The sequence below is a fragment of the Chiloscyllium plagiosum genome, chromosome 19 (genome assembly GCF_004010195.1).
Source record: "Chiloscyllium plagiosum isolate BGI_BamShark_2017 chromosome 19, ASM401019v2, whole genome shotgun sequence".
Taxonomy (NCBI): domain Eukaryota; kingdom Metazoa; phylum Chordata; class Chondrichthyes; order Orectolobiformes; family Hemiscylliidae; genus Chiloscyllium; species Chiloscyllium plagiosum.
Window position 1 is genome coordinate 1,175,535 of NC_057728.1, and position 19,554 is coordinate 1,195,088.

At 44.0% G+C, this 19,554-nt stretch overlaps 1 protein-coding gene across 3 annotated transcripts in view; it reads right to left on the reverse strand.

Moving 5' to 3' along the window:
- Positions 1–5,205: 5,205 nt before the first annotated feature.
- ddx11 (DEAD/H (Asp-Glu-Ala-Asp/His) box helicase 11) overlaps positions 5,206–19,554 on the reverse strand; it is an 82,487-nt gene continuing 68,138 nt past the window's right edge. Inside the window, exons 23-26 of one of the 3 annotated variants that reach the window (XM_043708916.1) lie at positions 14,951–15,035; positions 11,796–11,871; positions 6,221–6,375; positions 5,206–5,776 (exon numbers count right to left, since the gene is read on the reverse strand). In XM_043708916.1, the coding sequence (XP_043564851.1) occupies positions 5,738–5,776; positions 6,221–6,375; positions 11,796–11,871; positions 14,951–15,035 (355 nt within the window). In that variant the 3' untranslated portion in view covers positions 5,206–5,737. The remainder of the gene's footprint in view (positions 5,777–6,220; positions 6,376–11,795; positions 11,872–14,950; positions 15,036–19,554) is intronic. The other 2 variants (XM_043708917.1, XM_043708914.1) reach the window with 2 other exon arrangements.

The following is a 19,554-nucleotide window of genomic DNA, read 5'->3' on the forward strand; positions in this document are numbered from 1 at the left end:
TGTGGTTCACCCATGTTCCAAGCCAAAGAAGCACATATTTGGAGGGAGGGCCCAGAGATTTCTCAGAGGACTGTAAAGAAGAGAATCAGAGTAGTAATTCCAGAGAGCTTATTCCAGAGAATGGGACACATCCAGCTTGGCTGTCAACAGTGAGTTGTAGGGAGCAAGTTTCCAAAATTGGACCAAACCAGACAATCCTTGTGAAGGGGCTTAAGGGACCTGCGGAAGTCCTGATACACAACAATTTAAAAATTAAAAACTTCTAAGGTGCTGCCCAGAACTCTCCATAAACGTCTCTGACTGAGCTCAGGATTGAGATCCAGGCCACATCTGCAGTTTTACTTGTTAGATTAGATTCCCTACAGTTGGCCCTACACCGACCCTCCAAAGAGTAACCCACCCTGACTCATGTTTTGGCATTTACCCCTAACTAATGCACCTAACACTACGGGCAATTTGGCACGGCTAATTCACCTAACCTGCACATCTTTTGGACTGTGGGAGGAAACCGGAGCACCCGGAGGAGACCCACGCAGACACGGGGAGAATTTGCAAACTCCACACAGAAGCGAACCCGAATCCCTGGTGCTGTGAGGCAGCAGTGCTGCCCCTGTTAAATTTACATGAGTGAATATAAGTCTGTTTAATGCCTGGTTAAACTCAATGGTTAGTACACATAACTCAAGTGAGAATTATGGAGTTTTCCACACATCTGACCTGTGACTAGTGATAGTGAATGAAATTTGAGGAGTCAGACAGTGAGTTACTTGCCCCAGAATTCCTAGTCACTGGCCTGGTCTTGCAGCCACAGAATTTATTTGTGCCTGATTTATGATTGCTCGTACTTACAAATGTGATCCTATACAGGGGTGTAATTTCAAAGCTCTGACATAGAACACAGAACATAGAAACGTACAGGACAGAACAGGCCCTTAGACCCATGATGTTGTGCCAAGACTTAATCCTAATGTAAAATATAGTAACTTAACCTACGCACCCCTCAACTCACTGCTCTCCATGTGCATGTCCAGCAGTCGCTTAAATGTCCCAATGACTTCGCTTCCACCACCTCCACTGGCAACGCATTCCATGGATTCACAACTCTCTGCATAAAGAACCTACCTCTGATGTCTCCTTTATACCTTCCTCCTAGTATCTTCAAACTATGACTTCTCGTACCAGTCAATCCTACCCTGGGGAAAAGTCTCTGGCTATTGACTCTATCTATTCCTCTCATTACCTTGTATACCTCGATCAGATCGCCTCTCTTCCTACTTCTCTCCAGAGAGAAAAGTCTGAGCTTATTCAACCTCTCTTCATGCAGCAAGCCCTCCAATCCAGGCAGCATCCTGGTAAACCTTCTTTGTGCCCTCTCCAAAGCCTCTGTATCTTTCCTATAGTAGGGCGACCAGAACTGGACACAATATTCCAAGTGTGGTATCACCAGGGACTTGTAGAGCTGCAGCAAAACCTTGCGGCTCTTACACTCAATACCCCTGTTAATGAAAGCCAAAACACCATATGCTTTCTTAACAACCCTATCCACTTGGGGTGGCAACTTTGAGGGATCTATGTACTTGCACACCCAGGTCCCTCTGTTCCTCTGCTCTGCCAAGAATCCTATTTTTAATCCTATATTCAGCATTCGGGTTTAACCTTCCAAAATGCATCACTTCGCATTTATCCAGGTTGAACTCCATCTGCCATTTCTCAGCCCAGCTCTGCATCCTGTCTATGTTGCGCTGCAGCCTGCAGTAGTCCTCTATACTATCGACAATACCTCCAACCTTTGTGTTATCTGCAAATTTACTAACTCACCCCTCAACCTCCTCATCTAAATCATTTATAAAAACTACAAAGAAAAGAGGTCCAAGAACATTCGATGGGCCAAATGGCCTTACTTCCACTCCTCTGTCTTATGGTCTTAACAGAGCCCTGCAGGATCCCACTCAACACTGACCTCCAGGCAGAATACTTTCCATCTACAACAACACTCTGCCTTCTGTCAGCCACCCAATTCTGATTCCAGATAGCCAAATCTCCCTGTATCCCATACTTCCTGACTTTATGAATGAGCCTACCATGGGGAACCTTATCAAATGCCTTGAACTCCAGATACACAACATCCGCTGCTCCACCATCGTCGACCTGTCTTGACACTTCCTCAAAGAACTCAGTAAGACTTGTGTGGCATGACCTGCCCCTCACAAAGCCATGCTGACTGCCTTTAATCACACTATGCTTTGCCAAATAGTCATAAATCCTATCCCTCAGAATTCTTTCCACGACTTTGCTGACCACAGATGTAAGACTGACTGGTCTCTAATTGCCAGGGATTTCCCTATTACCCTTCTTGAAAAGTGGAACAACATTTGCCTCCTTCCAATCCTCCGGTACGACTCTAGTGGAGAGTGAGGAGGCAACTGACATGCAAACATTTTTTGTATTTAGCACCTGCTGTTTTATATGGTGCAGCATGTGTTCTGACTTGCAAATGGACACCAAAACAGAAACGGTTTGTAACCAAGGGTCTGCCTGTATAGCTCATCCAGTTCAGTTTCTGGTCAATGGTAACACCCGCACTGGATGTTGCTAGAGAGGGATTCAATAATGTTAATGGGGAATGTCAAAGGGAGATGGTTGCACTCTCTTGCTGCAGATAATAGTAATACAGTATAGTAATATAAAGAAGATTGCAAGAGATGTTTTCAGAAATCTAAAAGGGAAGAGAGAAGTAGCAGGACAGGTAGTGCTGAGGAAGCCATAGAACTTGGACAAGTTTAAAGACAGGATAAAGAAGTAAGAGATGGAATACATATGGGAAAGTGTGAGGTAAGGCACTTTGGTACAAAGAACGGGGCAGAGACAATTTTCTCAGCTTAGAAAGGTTTCAGTAATCTGAAGCACAAAGGGGCTTGGGAGTCCTGGGTCAGGATTTTTTTAAGGTTAGCTTGCAGATTTACTTGGCAGTTAAAAAGGCAAATTTAATGTTGGCATTCATGGCAAGACAGTTAGAATACAAACTAGAGATGTACAGCTGAGGCTGTATCAGGCTTTGGTCAGTCTGCATTTGGAATATTGTGAGCAGTTATGGGCCCTGAATCCAAGGAAGGATGTGTTGATCTTGGAGGGTTCCAGAGGAGATTTATAAGAATGATCCTAGGGATAAAGAGCTAATCGTATATGAAGCAGTTCAGGACTCTAGGCCTGTACTCGATGGAGTGTAAAAGGATGAAGGGGGATCTGATTGAAACTTACAGAATACTGAGATGCCTGGATAGAATGGATGTGGAGATGTTTCCACTAGTCAGAGAGACTAGGACCAGAGGTCACAGCCTCAGGGAGAAGGGACGACCCTTGAGAATGGAAATGAGGAGGAATTTCTTCAGCCCTAGGGTGGTTAATCTGCAGTACTGGTTGCCACAGAGGGCTATGAAGATCAAGTCATTGAATGTATTGAAGACAGAGATAGATAGGCTCTCGATTAGTTAGGGGATCAGAGTAAGGGGAGGAGAGGAGAATTGGGTTGAGGAGTATATCAGCCATGATTGAATAACAGAGCAGGTTCAATGTGCCAAGTGGCCTGATTATGTTCCTGTTTCTTATTTTCTTTTAGATGGTCATTGTCTGGCATCTGTGTGGCCCAAATGTCACTTTCCACTTGTCAGCCCAAGCCTGAATTTTGTACAAATCTTATTCCATTTGGAGATGGACTGCTTCAGTTTGAGGAGTCGCAAATGGTACTGAATATTGTGTAATCATCCTCAATTCTGACCTTGTGATGGTGGGAAGGTCATTATTGAAGCAGCTGAAGATGGTTGGGCCTAGGACACTACCCTGAACATCTCAGGGTTTCAGGGGCTGAACACAATTAAAAATCATGTGACAGATTAAAACTTATCATGTTTGTGACATCTTAAAGACTATCACCTTTGAAAGTGCAGCTTTAAAGTCCTGCAACATCTTGGTGTTTGTACTGGGAATGACTTGGCACAATTCGAATAAATGGATACAGCCAGCTCATGTACTTACTATATATAACCAAGTAAACTTTAGCCTGTGATGATTCAGCCAGAAACTCCTCTCAATGTAATTGCATCTTTGTACTGACCACTTATAGATGTGTCCATTGACAGCTGTAACATGCCACTCACTAATGAACAGACTTGTTTATCCAGCAGTTAACATAATGAGCTGTTTGAGAAGTCAGTGATAAGGAGCTATTGTAAGCAATGGTAAGTCTCAGACACTAGAGTCATTCTTTGAAGAGGGCCCTGAAGAAGAATAAATCCTGGAACTGCAAATCTGAAACAAAGCAAAAATTACTGGAGAAACTCACAGGTCCTGAAACATCTTCTGAAGAAGAGTTACTGGAATAGAAATGTTAACTCTGTTCCTCTCTCCACAGATGCTGCCAGACCTGAGTTTCAGGTCAGACTGAGTTTCTCCAGCACTCTGTGTGTTTGTAATAGGGTTAATTGACCTTTCATTGTGACATTGTACCTGTCTGTGGCCATGAACTGTCTATTTCAAAGGATCATTGATAAACTTGGACATTGTTGTGCTTGAGAGCAAGTAACATCATTGTTATGTTCACAGTAAAGGAAGACCAGAGACTGACGCACTCTGGCTGTGGCCACTGATTTTCTCAAATACTTGTCATGTCTGTCTGAAGACAGGGGTCACACATTAACCCCCCCCCCCTCCAACACAGATGCTGCAAGACCTGCTGACAAATTCCACATTTTCTGTTTTTATTTCAGAATTCAAACATTTCATTTCTCTTAAGAATTGGAAATAGAAAAATTCAGCTGTAATTCAAATAATATTCTTACTTGATTGAGGCTTTTTTGAATCATTTTATAAATGCTTTTTACCTTAACCATGTTCAATACCTCTCTGTGTGCTGAGACCCACCGTTTTAGGTTGGCTTATCAGAGTGTTGCTTTGAAGTTTACATCTTTGATAGAACAAAGAAAATGACAGCACAGGAACAGGCCCTTCGGCCCTCTAAGCCTGCGCTGATCCAGATCCTCTATCTAAACCTGTCACCTATTTTCTAAGGATCTGTATCCCTCTGCTCCCTGCCCATTCACGTATCTGTCTAGATACATCTTAAGTAATGGTATCGTGCCTGCTTATACCACCTCTGCTGGTAATGCATTCAGGCACCCACCACCCTCTGCATAAAGAACTTTCTATGCATATCTCCCCTAAACTCCCTGATGTTCTCCCTGGACTCTGCTGTCTTTATTCACATGTGCTATCGCAACTTAGCATTGGGCATATTGCCAGTATGTTCTTTGGATAATCGAACGTTCGGATAATCAAATACCAGACAAGAAGTTTAGTCAAGCATCGGGACCTAGTGATCTTGTCCGGATAATCCGAAATTCAGATAATTGAGGTTCTTCTGTATAAACATTCAGGGAGCAAGGGGAGGGTGAGGAAGAGGAGAGAAGGAACACCAGTACCACACAAACAAGGCCACCTCTGTTCTTTATTATTGAGATTCAGCAGAAAAACACAAACACTAACATAATTAGTAAATATTACTCAACAGATAAATATAAAACAATCACAGGAGAATTAGCAGCAGCAAAAAAGGATTTGAATCAACTTCATTGTTATACAATTAGGCAAGAACTCCATAACCAAAGGAGTGGTTTGAAACAGATGGAGGGCACCAGTATGACTGCTGTTAACCACGTTTCAGCCCAGCAATGGTCTCTTGTAGCTACTTAGCATCTCCTTGGGCCTTCTTGTCTCTGAAGAACTGTAACCCAAAACATGAGAAGATTAGATTACTTACAGTGTGGAAACAGGCCCTTTGGCCCAACAAGTCCCCACTGACACGCTGAAGCGCACCCACCCAGATCCATTCCCCTACATTTACCCCTGCACCTAACACTACGGGCAATTTAGCATGGCCAATTCACCTCACCTGCACATTTCTTTGGACTGTGGGAGGAAACCGGAGCACCCAGAGGAAACCCACGCAGACACAGGGAGAATGTGCAAACTCCACACAGACAGTCGCCTGAGAAGTGGAGACATGTTAAACGTCTCATGTAACACTCTTCTTCAAACCAAACGATTTTATTAAAGAGCTGTGATTTTTGAGATTAATGTTACATCACTCATTCTCTTCACAATCCATGAGGAATGATAATTTCACTGTCCCACTGCAGGCTGACTGGAGTTCAGTGTAACATCTCACCTTTCCGATGGCTCCAAGGGCAGGTCCAAATGAAGTTTCTGCCTTAGTGCGTGCTCTGATCCAAGTTGGTAGCTTGCTGAGGATGTTGGACCGGGTGTAGCGATGATCCAAAAGGACAATAGCAGCATAGTCTTCACGGTGACGAATGGCTCGACCTACAAACAGCGCAGTCCATAAACAACAGAAATGAGGCTTGTCCCTGATACTATTACAAGGTTTCTTACAATTGTGCTACACAACTTGCTACACAAGCCATTGGTTCAGGGAACTGTGATTCAGCAGAAAGCACTTTCTCTCTACAGCTGAGCACTGCTCCTTTCAAGCCTGTAAACCATTTCAATTAGTTCCTGGCTAATATTAAAAGGCTGGTGATATTGACTGGTGCCAGCGGTAAGAATCAAAAGTCAGTAAATTCACTTTTCTTAATGCTTAGCAGAAGGAAAACGGGGCTAATTTTAGGCCTAGATCTGTGAAAGTCAGATATTACAGACAGCACTGTGTGCAATTCTGGTCTCCTTCCTATCGGAAAGATGTTGTGAAACTTGAAAGAATTCAGAAAAGATTTACAAGGATGTTGCCAGGGTTGGAGGATTTGAGCTATAGGGAGAGGCTGAACAGGCTGGGGCTATTTTTCCTGGAATGTCAGAGGCTGAGGGGTGACCTTATAGAGGTTTATAAAATCATGATGGGCACGGATAGGATAAATAGACAAAGTCTTTTCCCTGGGGTGGGGGAGTCCAGAACTAGAGGGCATAGGTTTAGAGGGAGAGGGGAAAGATGTAAAAGAGACCTAAGGGGCAACTTTTTCAAGCAGAGGGTGGTACGTGTATGGAATGAGCTGCGAAGGGTCTGTTTCTGTGCTGTACATCTCTGACTCTACGAGGCAGTAAAAAAGTTTAGAATGGCGGAGTAAGGCTGCTATACACGAGTATGGTCAGTGCAGACTTGGAAACTGACCTGCCCATGCTCTCCACCCAATGACTACTGATGAAGATAAGGCAAAGGAGGAAACCAAGGATAGATCTTTGGGGCATACTACAGGGATGTGAGGCCAGGCTGGTAATCTCCTGGATAAGATTAAGTATAAAGAGAACAAAGGCAAGTCACTCTTGAGAAGCTGCACTGAGGATGGACAGTGTTGGAGGAGAACAGTGTGGTTCACGAGAATGATGGCTACAGAGGAATTGGAGGGGACAAAAGGGATTCTGCAATGGTGTTGCAATTAATGTCAGGATCATAGAATCCCTACAGTGTGGAAACAGGCCTTTTTGGCCCAACAAGACCACACTGACCCTTCAAAGAGTAACCCACCCAGACCCATTTTCCTACCCTATCACTTGACATTTACGCCTAGCTCATGTACCTAACCTACACATCCCTGAACACTCTGGGCAATTTAGCATGACCAATTCACCTGGATTGGCAAAACTGGATTTAGTGTTGTCCAATGAGGCAGACTTGATAAGGGAGCTTAACTTGAAGGACCCCTTAGGAGGCAGTGATAATATGATTAAATTTATGCTGCAATTTGAAAGGGAGAAAATAGAATCCGAGATAATGGTATTACAGCTGAATAAAGGTAACTACAGAGGCATGAGGGAGGAGCTGGGTAGAATTGACTGGGTGAGGAGCCCAACAAGACAGACAATGGAACTGCAATGGCAGGAGCTTCTGGGAGTAATTCAGGAGACACAGCAGAGATTCATCCCGAGGGAAGAGAAGCATGGAACAGGGAGGGTGAAGCAACCATGGCTGACCAGGGAAGTCAGCAGTAGCATAAAAGCAAAGGAGAAAGCATATAATGTGGCGAAGGGCAGGGGGAAACAAGAGAATTGGGAAGCTTATAAAGACCAACAAAGGGCAATTAAAAAAAGTAGTAAGGAGGGAGAACATTAAATATGAGGGCAAGTTAGCCAGTAGAACATAGAACATTACAACACAATTCATCGGCCCTCAACTTTGCACCGACCTGTGAAACCAATCTGAAGCCTATCTGACCTACACTATTGCATTCTCGTCTATATAGAACAAGTACATTACAGCGCAGTACAGGCCCTTTGGCCCTCGATGTTGCGCCGACCTGTCATACCAATCGGAAGCCCATCTAACCCACACTATTCCATGTACGTCCATATGCTTGTCCAATGATGACTTAAATGTTTATCCAATGACCATTTAAATGACCTTAAAGTTCGCGAGTCGACTACTGTTACAGGCAGGGCACGCCACGCCCTTACTATTCTCCGAGTAAAGAACCTATCTCTGACATCTGTCCTATATCTATCACCCCTCCATTTAAAGCTATGTCCCCTCGTGCTCGCCATCACCATGTGAGGAAAAAGGCTCTCACTATTCACCCTATCTAATCCTCTGATTATCTTATATGTCTCTTTTAAGTCACCTCTCAACCTTCTTCTCCCTAATGAAAACAGCCTTAAGTCCCTCAGCCTTTCCTCGTAAGACCTTCCCTCCATATCAGGCAACATCTGGGTAAATCTCCTCTGAACCCTTTCCAAAGCTTCCACATCCTTCCTATAATGCAGTGACCAGAACTGTATTCAATACTCCAAGTATGGCTGCACCAGAGTTTTGTACAGCTGCAACATGACCTCATGGCTCAGAAACTCAATCCCTCTACCAATAAAAGCTAACACACCATATACCTTCTTAACAACCTTCTTTGGGCGGCACGGTAGCACAGTGGTTAGCACTGCTGCTTCACAGCGCCAGAGACCCGGGTTCAATTCCCGCCTCAGGCGACTCTCTGTGTGGAGTTTGCACATTCTCCCCGTGTCTGCGTGGGTTTCCTCTGGGTGCTCCGGTTTCCTCCCACAATCCAAAAAAATGTGCAGGGGTTAGGTGAATTGGCCATGCTAAATTACCCGTAGTGTTAGGTGAAGGGGTAAATGTAGGAGAATGGGTCTGGGTGGGTTACGCTTCGGCGGGTCGGTGTGGACTTGTTGGGCCGAAGGGCCTGTTTCCACACTGTAAGTAATCTAATCTAAAACCCTATGAACCTAAGTGGTAATTTTCAGGGATCTATGCACACAGACACAGATTTCTCTGCTCATCCACACCACCAGGAATCTTACCATGAACCCAGTACACTGTAATCCTGTTATTGCTTCCAAAGTGAATTATTTCACATTTTTCTGCATTAAACTCCATTTGCCACGTCTCAGCCCAGCTCTGCAGCTTATCTATGTCTCCCTGTAACCCGTAACATCCTTCAGCACTGTCCACAGCTCCATCGTCCTTAGTGTCATCTGCAAATCTACTAACCCATCCTTCTACGCCCTCATCCAGGTCATTTATAAAAATGACAAACAGCAAAGGTCCCAAAACACATCCTTGCAGCCCACCACTAGTAACTGAACTCCAGGATGAACATTTTCCATCAACCACCACTGTCTGTCTTCTTTCAGCTGGCCAATTTCTGATCCAAACTGCTCAATCTCATGCCTCCATACTTTCTGTAACAGCCTACCATGGGGAACCTTATCAAACACTTTACTGAAATCCATATACACCACATCAACCGCTTTAACCTCATCCACCTACTTGGTCACCTTCTCAAAATAATATAAAGGAAGACTGTTAAGAGTTTCTTGCAAAATATAAAGGGCAAAAGAGAGGCAAAAGTGGGCATTGAGCTGCTGGAAAATGATGCTGGAGAGATAGTGGTGGGGAACAAGGAAGGGGCTGAGGAACTGAATAATTACTTTGCGTCAGTCTTCACTGTGGAAGACACGAGTAATATCCCAAAAATTCAAGCAAATGAGGGGGCAGAGCTGAGTATGATGGCCATCAGCAAGAAGGTGCTAGAAAAACTGAATGGTCTGAAGGTGGATAAATCACCTGGACCAGATGGACTACACCCCAGAGTGCAGGAAGATAGCTGAAGAGATAGTGGAGGCGTTAGTGGTGATCTTTCAGGAATCACTCGAATCCAGGAGGGTCCCAGAGGACTAGAAATCGCTAACGTAACACACTTGTTTAAAAAGCGACCAAGGCAAAAGACGGAAAATTACAGACCAATGAACGTTGGTCATGGGTAAGATCCTGGAATCCTTTGTGAAGGATCAGATTTCTGAATACCACAAAATATGGTAAAATAGGGCAAAGTCAGCATGATTTCATTAAGGGGAAGTTATGCCTGACAAATCTGTTAGAATGCTTTGAGCAAGTATTGAGCATGTTAGACCAAGGAGAGCCATTGGATGTTATCTATCTGGACTTCAAGAAGGCCTTTGACAAGGTGCCACGCAGGAAGCTACTGAGTAAGATAAGGGCCCATGCTGTCAGAGGCAAGGTGCTAGCATGGGTAGAGGCTTGGCTGTCTGACAGAAAGAAGGGAATGGGGATAAAAGGGTCTTTCTCAGGATGGCAGACGGTGACAAGTGGTGTTCCACGAGGCTCAGTGTTGGGACCACAGCTTTTCACTAGCTATAAGTAATCTAATCTAATCTAATCTAATTTATACATTAACGATCTGGATGAAGGAACTGAGGGCATTCTGGCTACGTTTACAGGTGATACAAATAGAGATAGAGGGACAGGCAACATTAAGGAGGTGGGGAGGATGCCGAAGGATTTAGACAGGTTAGGAGAGTGGACAAAGAAGTGACAGATGGAGCACAATGTGGGAACATATGATGCCATGCATTTTGGTAGGAAAAATAGAGGCATGGGAGAAAATTCAGAAGTCTGAAGTGCAAAGAGACTTGGGGGTCCTCGTCCAGGATTCTCTCACGGTAAACTTGCAGGTTGAAGCAGTAGATAGGAAGTCAAATGCAAGGATGGCATTTATTTTGAGAAAACTTGAATATAAAAGCAAGGATGTAATTCTGAGGCTCTGGCCAGACCATATATGGAGCATTGTACGCAGTTTTGGGCCCCAAACCTTAGAAAGGATGTACTGGCCCTGGAGTGTGTTCAGAGGAGATTCACAAGAATGGTGCCAGGAATGAAAAGCTTAACATATGAGGAACGTTTGGGGACTCTAGCTTTATACTCGATGGAATTTAGAAGGATGGGGAGGGGATCTAATTGAATACTGAATGGCCTGGACAGAGGAAATGTTGGGAAGATATTTCCATTGTAAGGAGAGACTAGGACCCGAGGGCATAGCCTTAGACTAAAGATAAGACCTTTCAGAACGGAGATAAGGAGTAACTTCAGTCAGAGAGTGGTGAATCTATGGAATTCATTGCCACAGAAGGCTGTGGAGGCCAGGTCACTGAGTATATTTAAGACTGAGATAGATAGGTTCTTGAGTATCAAGGAGATCATGAGTTACGGGGAGAAAGCGGGAGATTGAGGTTGAGAAACACATCAACCATGACTGAATGGCTGAGCAGACCCAATGGGCTGAATGGCTAATTTCTTGTCCTATGCCTTATGGTCTGATGGTCAACATTCACCTCAGTCTCACCGTGACCTCACTGTACTCCTTGTTCAGTCCAAAAATTACTACAAAGTTTCTTGCCTATCACCTTCTCAGTAATATGTTAGTGCAAGTAATTTCTGAACTTTACAGTACTTAACCCTGTGTCGATGCTGTACAGACACCCACCTATCGATTGGTTAACAGCTTTCATGCAGAGATTTTCCACAAGAAGTTTTCCCGGAGTCTTCCCATCAGTTTTTGGCTGGAGAATTAAAATACAACAGTGAGCAAGACAGATACTTTACATGTTCACAGCCCTAGAGCACATTATAAACCATTTACTCAGTTCATAAATCATATTATAAACAGTCTGGCAGTTTGCTCCAGACACCACTCCTGGTTGAGGTCACTCTTCCCAAACACCACTCCTGGAGTCACCCATATTATTCAGTTTTACTGAATCTGGAACACATTACAAACGCCAGCTGAAGTGTGCCCATGTTATAGATGGAAAACAACTAGCTGCTAAAGATGATCCAAGACAAAAGTTGGATGGTGTAATTAAATCAAAGAAGAAGATTATGAAAAGTATAAGATTATGAAAGGATTGGACACTCCGGCAGTAGGAAACATATTTCCACTGATGGGTGAGTGCCGAACCAGAGGACACAGCTTAAAAATACGGGGCAGACCATTTAGAACAGAGCTCGGGAGAAACTTCTTCACCCAGAGAGTGGTGGCTGTGTGGAATGCTCTGCCCCAGGGGGCAGTGGAGGCCCAGTCTCTGGATTCATTTAAAAAAGATAGTGGAATCAAGGGTTATGGAGATAAGGCAGGAACAGGATACTGATTAGGAATGATCAGCCATGATTATATTGAATGGCGGTGCAGGCTCGAAGGGCTGAATGGCCTACTCCTGCACCTATTGTCTATGGTCTAAGAAAAGTTTGTGTTGTTACGGTTTTGGAGAGAGAAAAACTGCAGTATGCTGTTTTCATAAAGAAATGGGTGAATTATTTACAATTTGGTAAATTAGCTTGCATTTATATTGTGCCTTTCATGGCCAATTGGGTCACAAAATCTTTTATAACAATGCAGGAATCACAGTAGCCAATGTGAGCACAGCAAGGTCTGGGAAACAAAGATGAGGTAACAAGTAGATATTATGCTTTATGATGTTTATATAGGGATAAAGACTAGCCATGGCAACTGGGGGGAAAAACACTCCCGCACTCTATTTCAAAACCTAGGATCTCTTTTGTTCACCTGAGAGGACTTGTTGCATCTGTGATCTGTGTACTTATCTCTGCAGCAGGGACAGACGTACCCGGCTGAACTGATCGAGCCAAGACAATCCTTTTATTTTGATACTCCCTGCGTGGTGAAGCATTGTACAAAATTCTCATGGAACTGGAAAATCCAGCAGCTTTTAAAGGACTGCTGCAATAAAGCAACAGATCAGGAATACAAAATCCACTCTCCCAACATATTGCAAAGGAAATAGAAAGAGTTCACTTTTGAGGCCATTCTACTAATTCTCTGCCTTGCACTGAAAAAAAATTAGAAATATTTGTATTGCACTGAGGATGGTCAACGCTCCCACATTTAGCACAAAGCTAAAGTACTGCGCATGCTGGAAATCTGAGAAATAAGGAGAAAATGCTGAAAATCAGCATCGCTCCACAGATGCTGCCTGACCTGCTAAAATTTCCCATTGTCATTCCACATTTACTGGAGATTTTCTGAAGACCCTGTTTCAGAAAGTACGTTCCCTGCAATTCTCACTCACACTGATTTAAGCAGCACGAGAACAGGCATCAGGGATAGAGTTAGTGGAGCACAGTGATTAATTCCGCCAGGGCTTACAAACTGAGCCTTCATACAAACATGCTTATTCATTTTGCACAAGGTCAGCCTAATGTCATCTTTCCTCTGCTGCCTCCAAAGGGATTTAATCAACCTTTAGTCAAAGGTTTTAGTCAAAAGGACATTGCATCACAGAAATTGCAGGGCACAGCGATACTTTGCACATGCTTTTTAGATTACATTACAGTGTGGAAACAGGCCCTTTGGCCCAATAAGTCCACACCGACCCGCTGAAGCGCAACCCACCCATGCCCCTACATTTACCCCTATACCTAACACTACGGACAATTTAGTATGGCCAATTCACCTCACCTGCACATCTTTGGACTGTGGGAGGAAACCGGAGCACCCGGAGGAAACCCACGCAGACACAGGGAGAACGTGCAAACTCCACACAGTCAGTCGCCTGAGGCAGGAATTGAACCCGGGTCTCAGGCACTGTGAGGCAGCAGTGCTAACCACTGTGCCAACGTGCCGCTTGTTTCAAATTCAATTCTCACCCACATATCACTTGCACAAACCGCAGGCAAGCAATGGTAGGAGTGACTCTGAATCCTAAAGGGACTTTGCATCTGCTCACACTATCTTAAATGTGCTCTACCTACAGCTGGCAATAATGGAGGCAGTGTAACCATGGAGCCAGAGGAACAAGAGATAAAAGAGTTTGATGGTGACCCTCTCTCTGTTGCCTGTGATTGGCAAAAGTGAAAGGGGTGGTGGAGATTGGAGGGAGTGGAAAGTGGAATATATATTTGTATAAAGTGTTACAATAAACATAACTCAAAAGAAAAACTGTGGGAATGTACAAACGTTGGGAGGAGAACTTTGTCATGTGTTGGGTTCCCCGTCATAGACTATCTTTTTAATAGGGTCCTCGCTTCTAACTGAAAGCACTAATTAATGCACCGAAATAAGATATTGTCACATGTGCTATGCCTGAAGGCAAGTCTCATTGGCTGCTGATGCTTCATCCTGGGCATTTTTTGTGTTAGCGTCTCTCCATGCTGCTGTGTCAGTGCCTTCCACTCTCAGAGGCTGGGTGACGATACAAGTCCCCAGACCACCTCAGCTGGACCAGGAATTCAGCCTGTGTTGTTTGTGTTATTCTGAATCTTGCACAAGTCATCTACATTCAGGTAACAAATGCAGGGCAAGACAGGATCAGGAATAGGTTCTCACATAAAGACAAGGACATTGACATCTATACACTGCATCTGGCATAAAAAAAAATACGGTCAATTAGGAGAAAGTGAGAACTGCAGAAGCTGGAGATCAGAGTCGAGAGTGCGATGCTGGAAAAGCACAGCGGGTCAGGCAGCATCTGAGGAGCAGGAGAATCGACGTTTCGGGCATTGATTCTCAATCTCCTCAAATGCGGCCTGACCTGCTGTGCTTTTCCAGCATCACAGTCTCGACAAGTACTGTCAATATCTGGATTTTGAAGCAATTTACATTCAGACCTAGCCGCAACATACCAGGGTCTTGTCCAGATAAGCCATTTTCTCCTGGAGCTCTGGTGAGTTGATATTGGGAAACGGCATTCCAACCATCACCACACACCTGTAACACAACACACCAGTGACACGACGGATGAACATTGGATCAAGGTCAAAACATTTTCCGTTTCCCATTTCCAATCTGTGTAAATAACCTTGAACGCTAAAACAATAAGATTTCCAAAATGGTAGAGGGTACTAATACCAAAGTGCATTGTGGAATCTTGCATCAGTTATGCACCAAATCCCATTCCCTCAGGGCATCTATGTTCAATTGATTACACTGGCAATGTTCACCAGTGTTTTTATATACTTCCCCAGTCTTGCCCCCATCTACACCTCCGTCAGTGTGTGAGATACTTGCCCCAACCATTTGTTAAAACACACATTATTGTTGTAATATAGCTGAACAAATAGTAATGATAATTTCGAAAAATAAATGTAAAGAATGATACTCTGGCAGTAAATTGCCCAGTCACTTGATAACAGATCTGGAGTTATGCCTGAACCTGATGAGGCATTAATTAGCTAGCTCTCCACACCACTGAGCTCTGATCACACCACATTATGTCAAGGCCATAAAAGCTGGGAAACAAACAACATGAGTTCTTCCAAGCATAAAGGGGATTTGAGAGGCGCCAGTTAGTCTGGACTAAAGGTACACAGGAGGTGAGGAAATGGCTAATTGTACCAGAACCCTGAATTTTACTTCAAATCATATCATGTCGGACAAAGGAAAGTTTATTAAATGGAGCAAAAGTCAATTTAAAGCAGATTTTCTCAGTGAGAAAGATCATTAAAACTTTACTGGGCAGAGTAGGAGACACAGAGACACCAGGCAGACAGCTGGGCACTAAGATAGGGAACATGGGAGAAGATTTTTCAGTCCCTCCAGTTTGTGACATCATTCAAGTGGACTATGACTGATCTGTATCCTAGCTCTAACTCCTTGCCTTTGCTTCATTTCTTTAATACACTTGTCTAACAAAGATCTACAAATATCAGTGTGCAATTTTCATTTGACCCGTGTTGTTGTCAGACAGAATTCCAGAGAAGAAGAGTTTCCTGAAACGACCTTGAATGGGGCAGCTCTAAATTAAGTTTATACGAACATAAGAACAAAGAACACAACAGGCTGCTCGGCCCTTCCAGCCTGCTCCACCATTCAATTAGATCAGGGCTCATCCGATTTTAACCTCAACTCTACATTCCTACGTATTCCCAATAATTTAGATTAGATTAGATTAGATTACAGTGTGGAAACAGGCCCTTCGGCCCAACAAGTCCACACCGACCCACCGAAGCGAAACCCACACATACCCCTACATTTACCCCTTACCTAACACTACGGGCAATTTAGCATGGCCAATTCACCTGACCCTGCACATCTTTGGACTGTGGGAGGAAACCGGAGTACCCGGAGGAAACCCACGCAGACACGGGGAGAACGTGCAAACTCCACACAGTCAGTCGCCTGAGGCGGGAATTGAACCCGGGTCTCTGGCGCTGTGAAGCAGCAGTGCTAACCACTGTGCCACCGTGCCGCCCAATGTTTCATCCTCTTGGTCATCAAGAATCTATCTACCTCTGTCTTCAAAATATTTGAAGATTTTGCATTCATTATGTTATGAGGAAGGGAATTCCAAAGGCTCACAACACAGAGAAAAACAAAATTTCCTCATTCTTGTTGTAAATGTGTGACCTCTTATTTTTAATCTATGATCCCTAGTTCTTAATTCTCCCACAACAGGAAACATTTCTTCCCACATTCATCCAGTCAAGTCCCTTTCTAAACACTAGAGGATATATCTCTCCACTCTGCAGGCACCCTGCCTCTATTCCTGATGAAGGGTTTTTGCCCGAAATGTCGCTTTTCCTGCTCCTCGGATGCTGCCTGACCTGCTGTGGTTTTCCAGCACCACTCTGATCTAGACTAGAGGATATAGACTTAGCCTTTCTCATCAGGCAATCTGCTCATTCCAGGGATTAATCTAATAATCCTTCTCTGAACTGTTACCAAAACATTAAAATCCTTCACAAGTAGTGATCAGTAATATACACAACCCAGGTATAGTCTCAGCAATGCCTGTATAACTGAAGCATAACTTCCCTACTCTTGTATTCAATTCCCCACATAATAAACCATAACATTCTGTTAGCTTTCTTGATTAATTAACTCTGTGATTCATGCATTCACAGATCTCCCTGGATCTCAGGACTCTGCAACCCCTAACCCTTTAAATGCCATACTTTATTTTTCTTCCTGCCAAAATGGACAATTTCACACCATCCCATATTGTACTGCATTTGCAGATCTTTGCCCATTCAACCTATCTATATTCCCTTACAGCCTCCTTATGCCCTCTGCACAATTCAGTTTCCTACTTATCTTTATGTCATCAGCAAATTTGGTTACCACACTTTTGATCGTTTCCATCCAAATCATTTGCATAAATTATAAACACTGTCCAGGCTTCAGCACTGAGCCCTGTGGCACACCATTCGTGATGCCCGGTCAGCCTGAAAAAGACAGACTTGTTCCTACTCTCTGCTTCATGTTAGTAGGCCAATCCCTATCCATGCCAATTTGCCCACACCACGAGCTTTTATTGCTTGCAATAGCCTTACTAAATGCCTTCTGGAAATCTAAGTACAATTCAAAGTTTGTGCGAAGATTTGTAGCTCGGGTGCTCGTTGTTGTGGTTCTGTTCGCCGAGCTGGAAGTTTTTGTTGTGTTTGTTGATGGAGTTTGTGGATGAATGCCATGCCTCTAGGAATTCCCTGGCTGTTCTCTGTCTGGACATCGACCTGGACCCAATATACCAACCACTACAGCGGACAGCTGAAACTGACAACCGGAAGCGGCAGGGACAGACCACTATAAACACCGGAGGAAACATCAAAGAAGCGCTTCGCAGGAGGCTCCCAAGCACTGAGGATGTCGCCTAGCCAGGGGACGAAATGTTTGCAACAAAAACTTCCAGCTCGGCGAACAGAACCACAAATTCTCAGTACAATACTCACCTTTGAATTTAAATTAACAACCAGTTTGTTTTTAACCATCCTACAAAAGTCTTAAACCACCTTAAATACATCAATCAGATCACTCTGTCATGTTCTATATTGAATGGAACTTTGCAAGCTGGTTTCATAAATTGAATCTTTTTGAATCTCTTTGGCCAATTGAGTCCACACCACTCTTTCGAACAGCATCCCACACAGACCGACCACCCTACCCCATTCCTGTAACCATGCATTTCCCACGGCTAACCCACCTACCCTACACATCCCTGGACACGATAGGGCAATTTAGCATGGCCATTCCACCTAACCTGTAGGAGGAAACCGGAGCACTTGAAGGAAACAGATAGAATGTTCAAGGGTGGCACAGTGGTTAGCACTGCTGCCTCACAGCGCCTGAGACCCGGGTTCAATTCCCGCCTCAGGCGACTGGCTGTGTGGAGTTTGCACGTTCTCCCAGTGTCTGTGTGGGTTTCCTCCGGGTGCTCCGGTTTCCTCCCACAGTCCAAAGATGTGCAGGTCAGGTGAATTGGTAGTGTTAGGTAAGGGGTAAGTGTAGGGGTATAGGTGGGTTGCGCTTCGGCGAGTCGGTGTGGACTTGTTGGGCCGAAGGGCCTGTTTCCACACTGTAATCTAATCTAATGTAATCTAAACTCCACACAGTTGCCCGAATCCAGCTCCCTGGCGCTGTGAGGCAGCAGTGCGAACCACTGAGCCACTATGTTGTTCTTTTTAGTGTTGCACACTCTCAAAAGCTTTTTAATTTTTATGCTGCTGCCCAGAAATGCATGCAGTTCTTCTAAACGGGAGACTCATCAGAGCTTTATGTAACTAACATATTCATAAACAGTTTCAATTCCAATCTTCTTGAAATAGTAGCTTTTTTTTAAATCAAATTCACATTGTTCCATGAGGTCTATGGAGATTGGGACTAGCTGGGTTGCTCTTTTGGGAGCCAGTACAGATACATTGGGCCAAATGGCCTCTTTCTGTATTGTAAAATTCTATGATTCTAAATGGCAACTTTGGTACTTCCACTTCTAACTTTCACTTCTCCTCCACAATGTTTGGCTTCTTATCAATTAGATAATACTCTTATTCTGTCAATGCTTTACCAACTCAACTGCTCCTTTTACATGCTTGACTATGCCACCTAACATAGGTGACAGAATAGGAGATCTAATTCTGTTGACGACTAAGTTATTTATATACAAAATAATGATGGTCAACAGAAGAGTTGGGGACTGGAGAGGAGCATCCACAGAGATTGGACGGTCAGGTTTCAGTAGCACAGATTCGATGGGAGATTGCAATTTCAATATGGAAACAAGATTCTATTGGGCTGATTCTCCCAGTGTCTGCGGGGGTTTCCTCCGGGTGCTCCAGTTTCCTCCCACAGTCCAAAGATATGCTGGTCAGGTGAACTGGCCATTCTAAATTGCCCAAAGGTGCATTAGTCAGGTGAAATGGGTCTGGGTGGGTTACTCTTCGGAGGGTCGGTGTTGGGCCGAAGGGTCTCTTTCCACACTGTAGGGAATCTAATTTAATCTAATTACTTATTT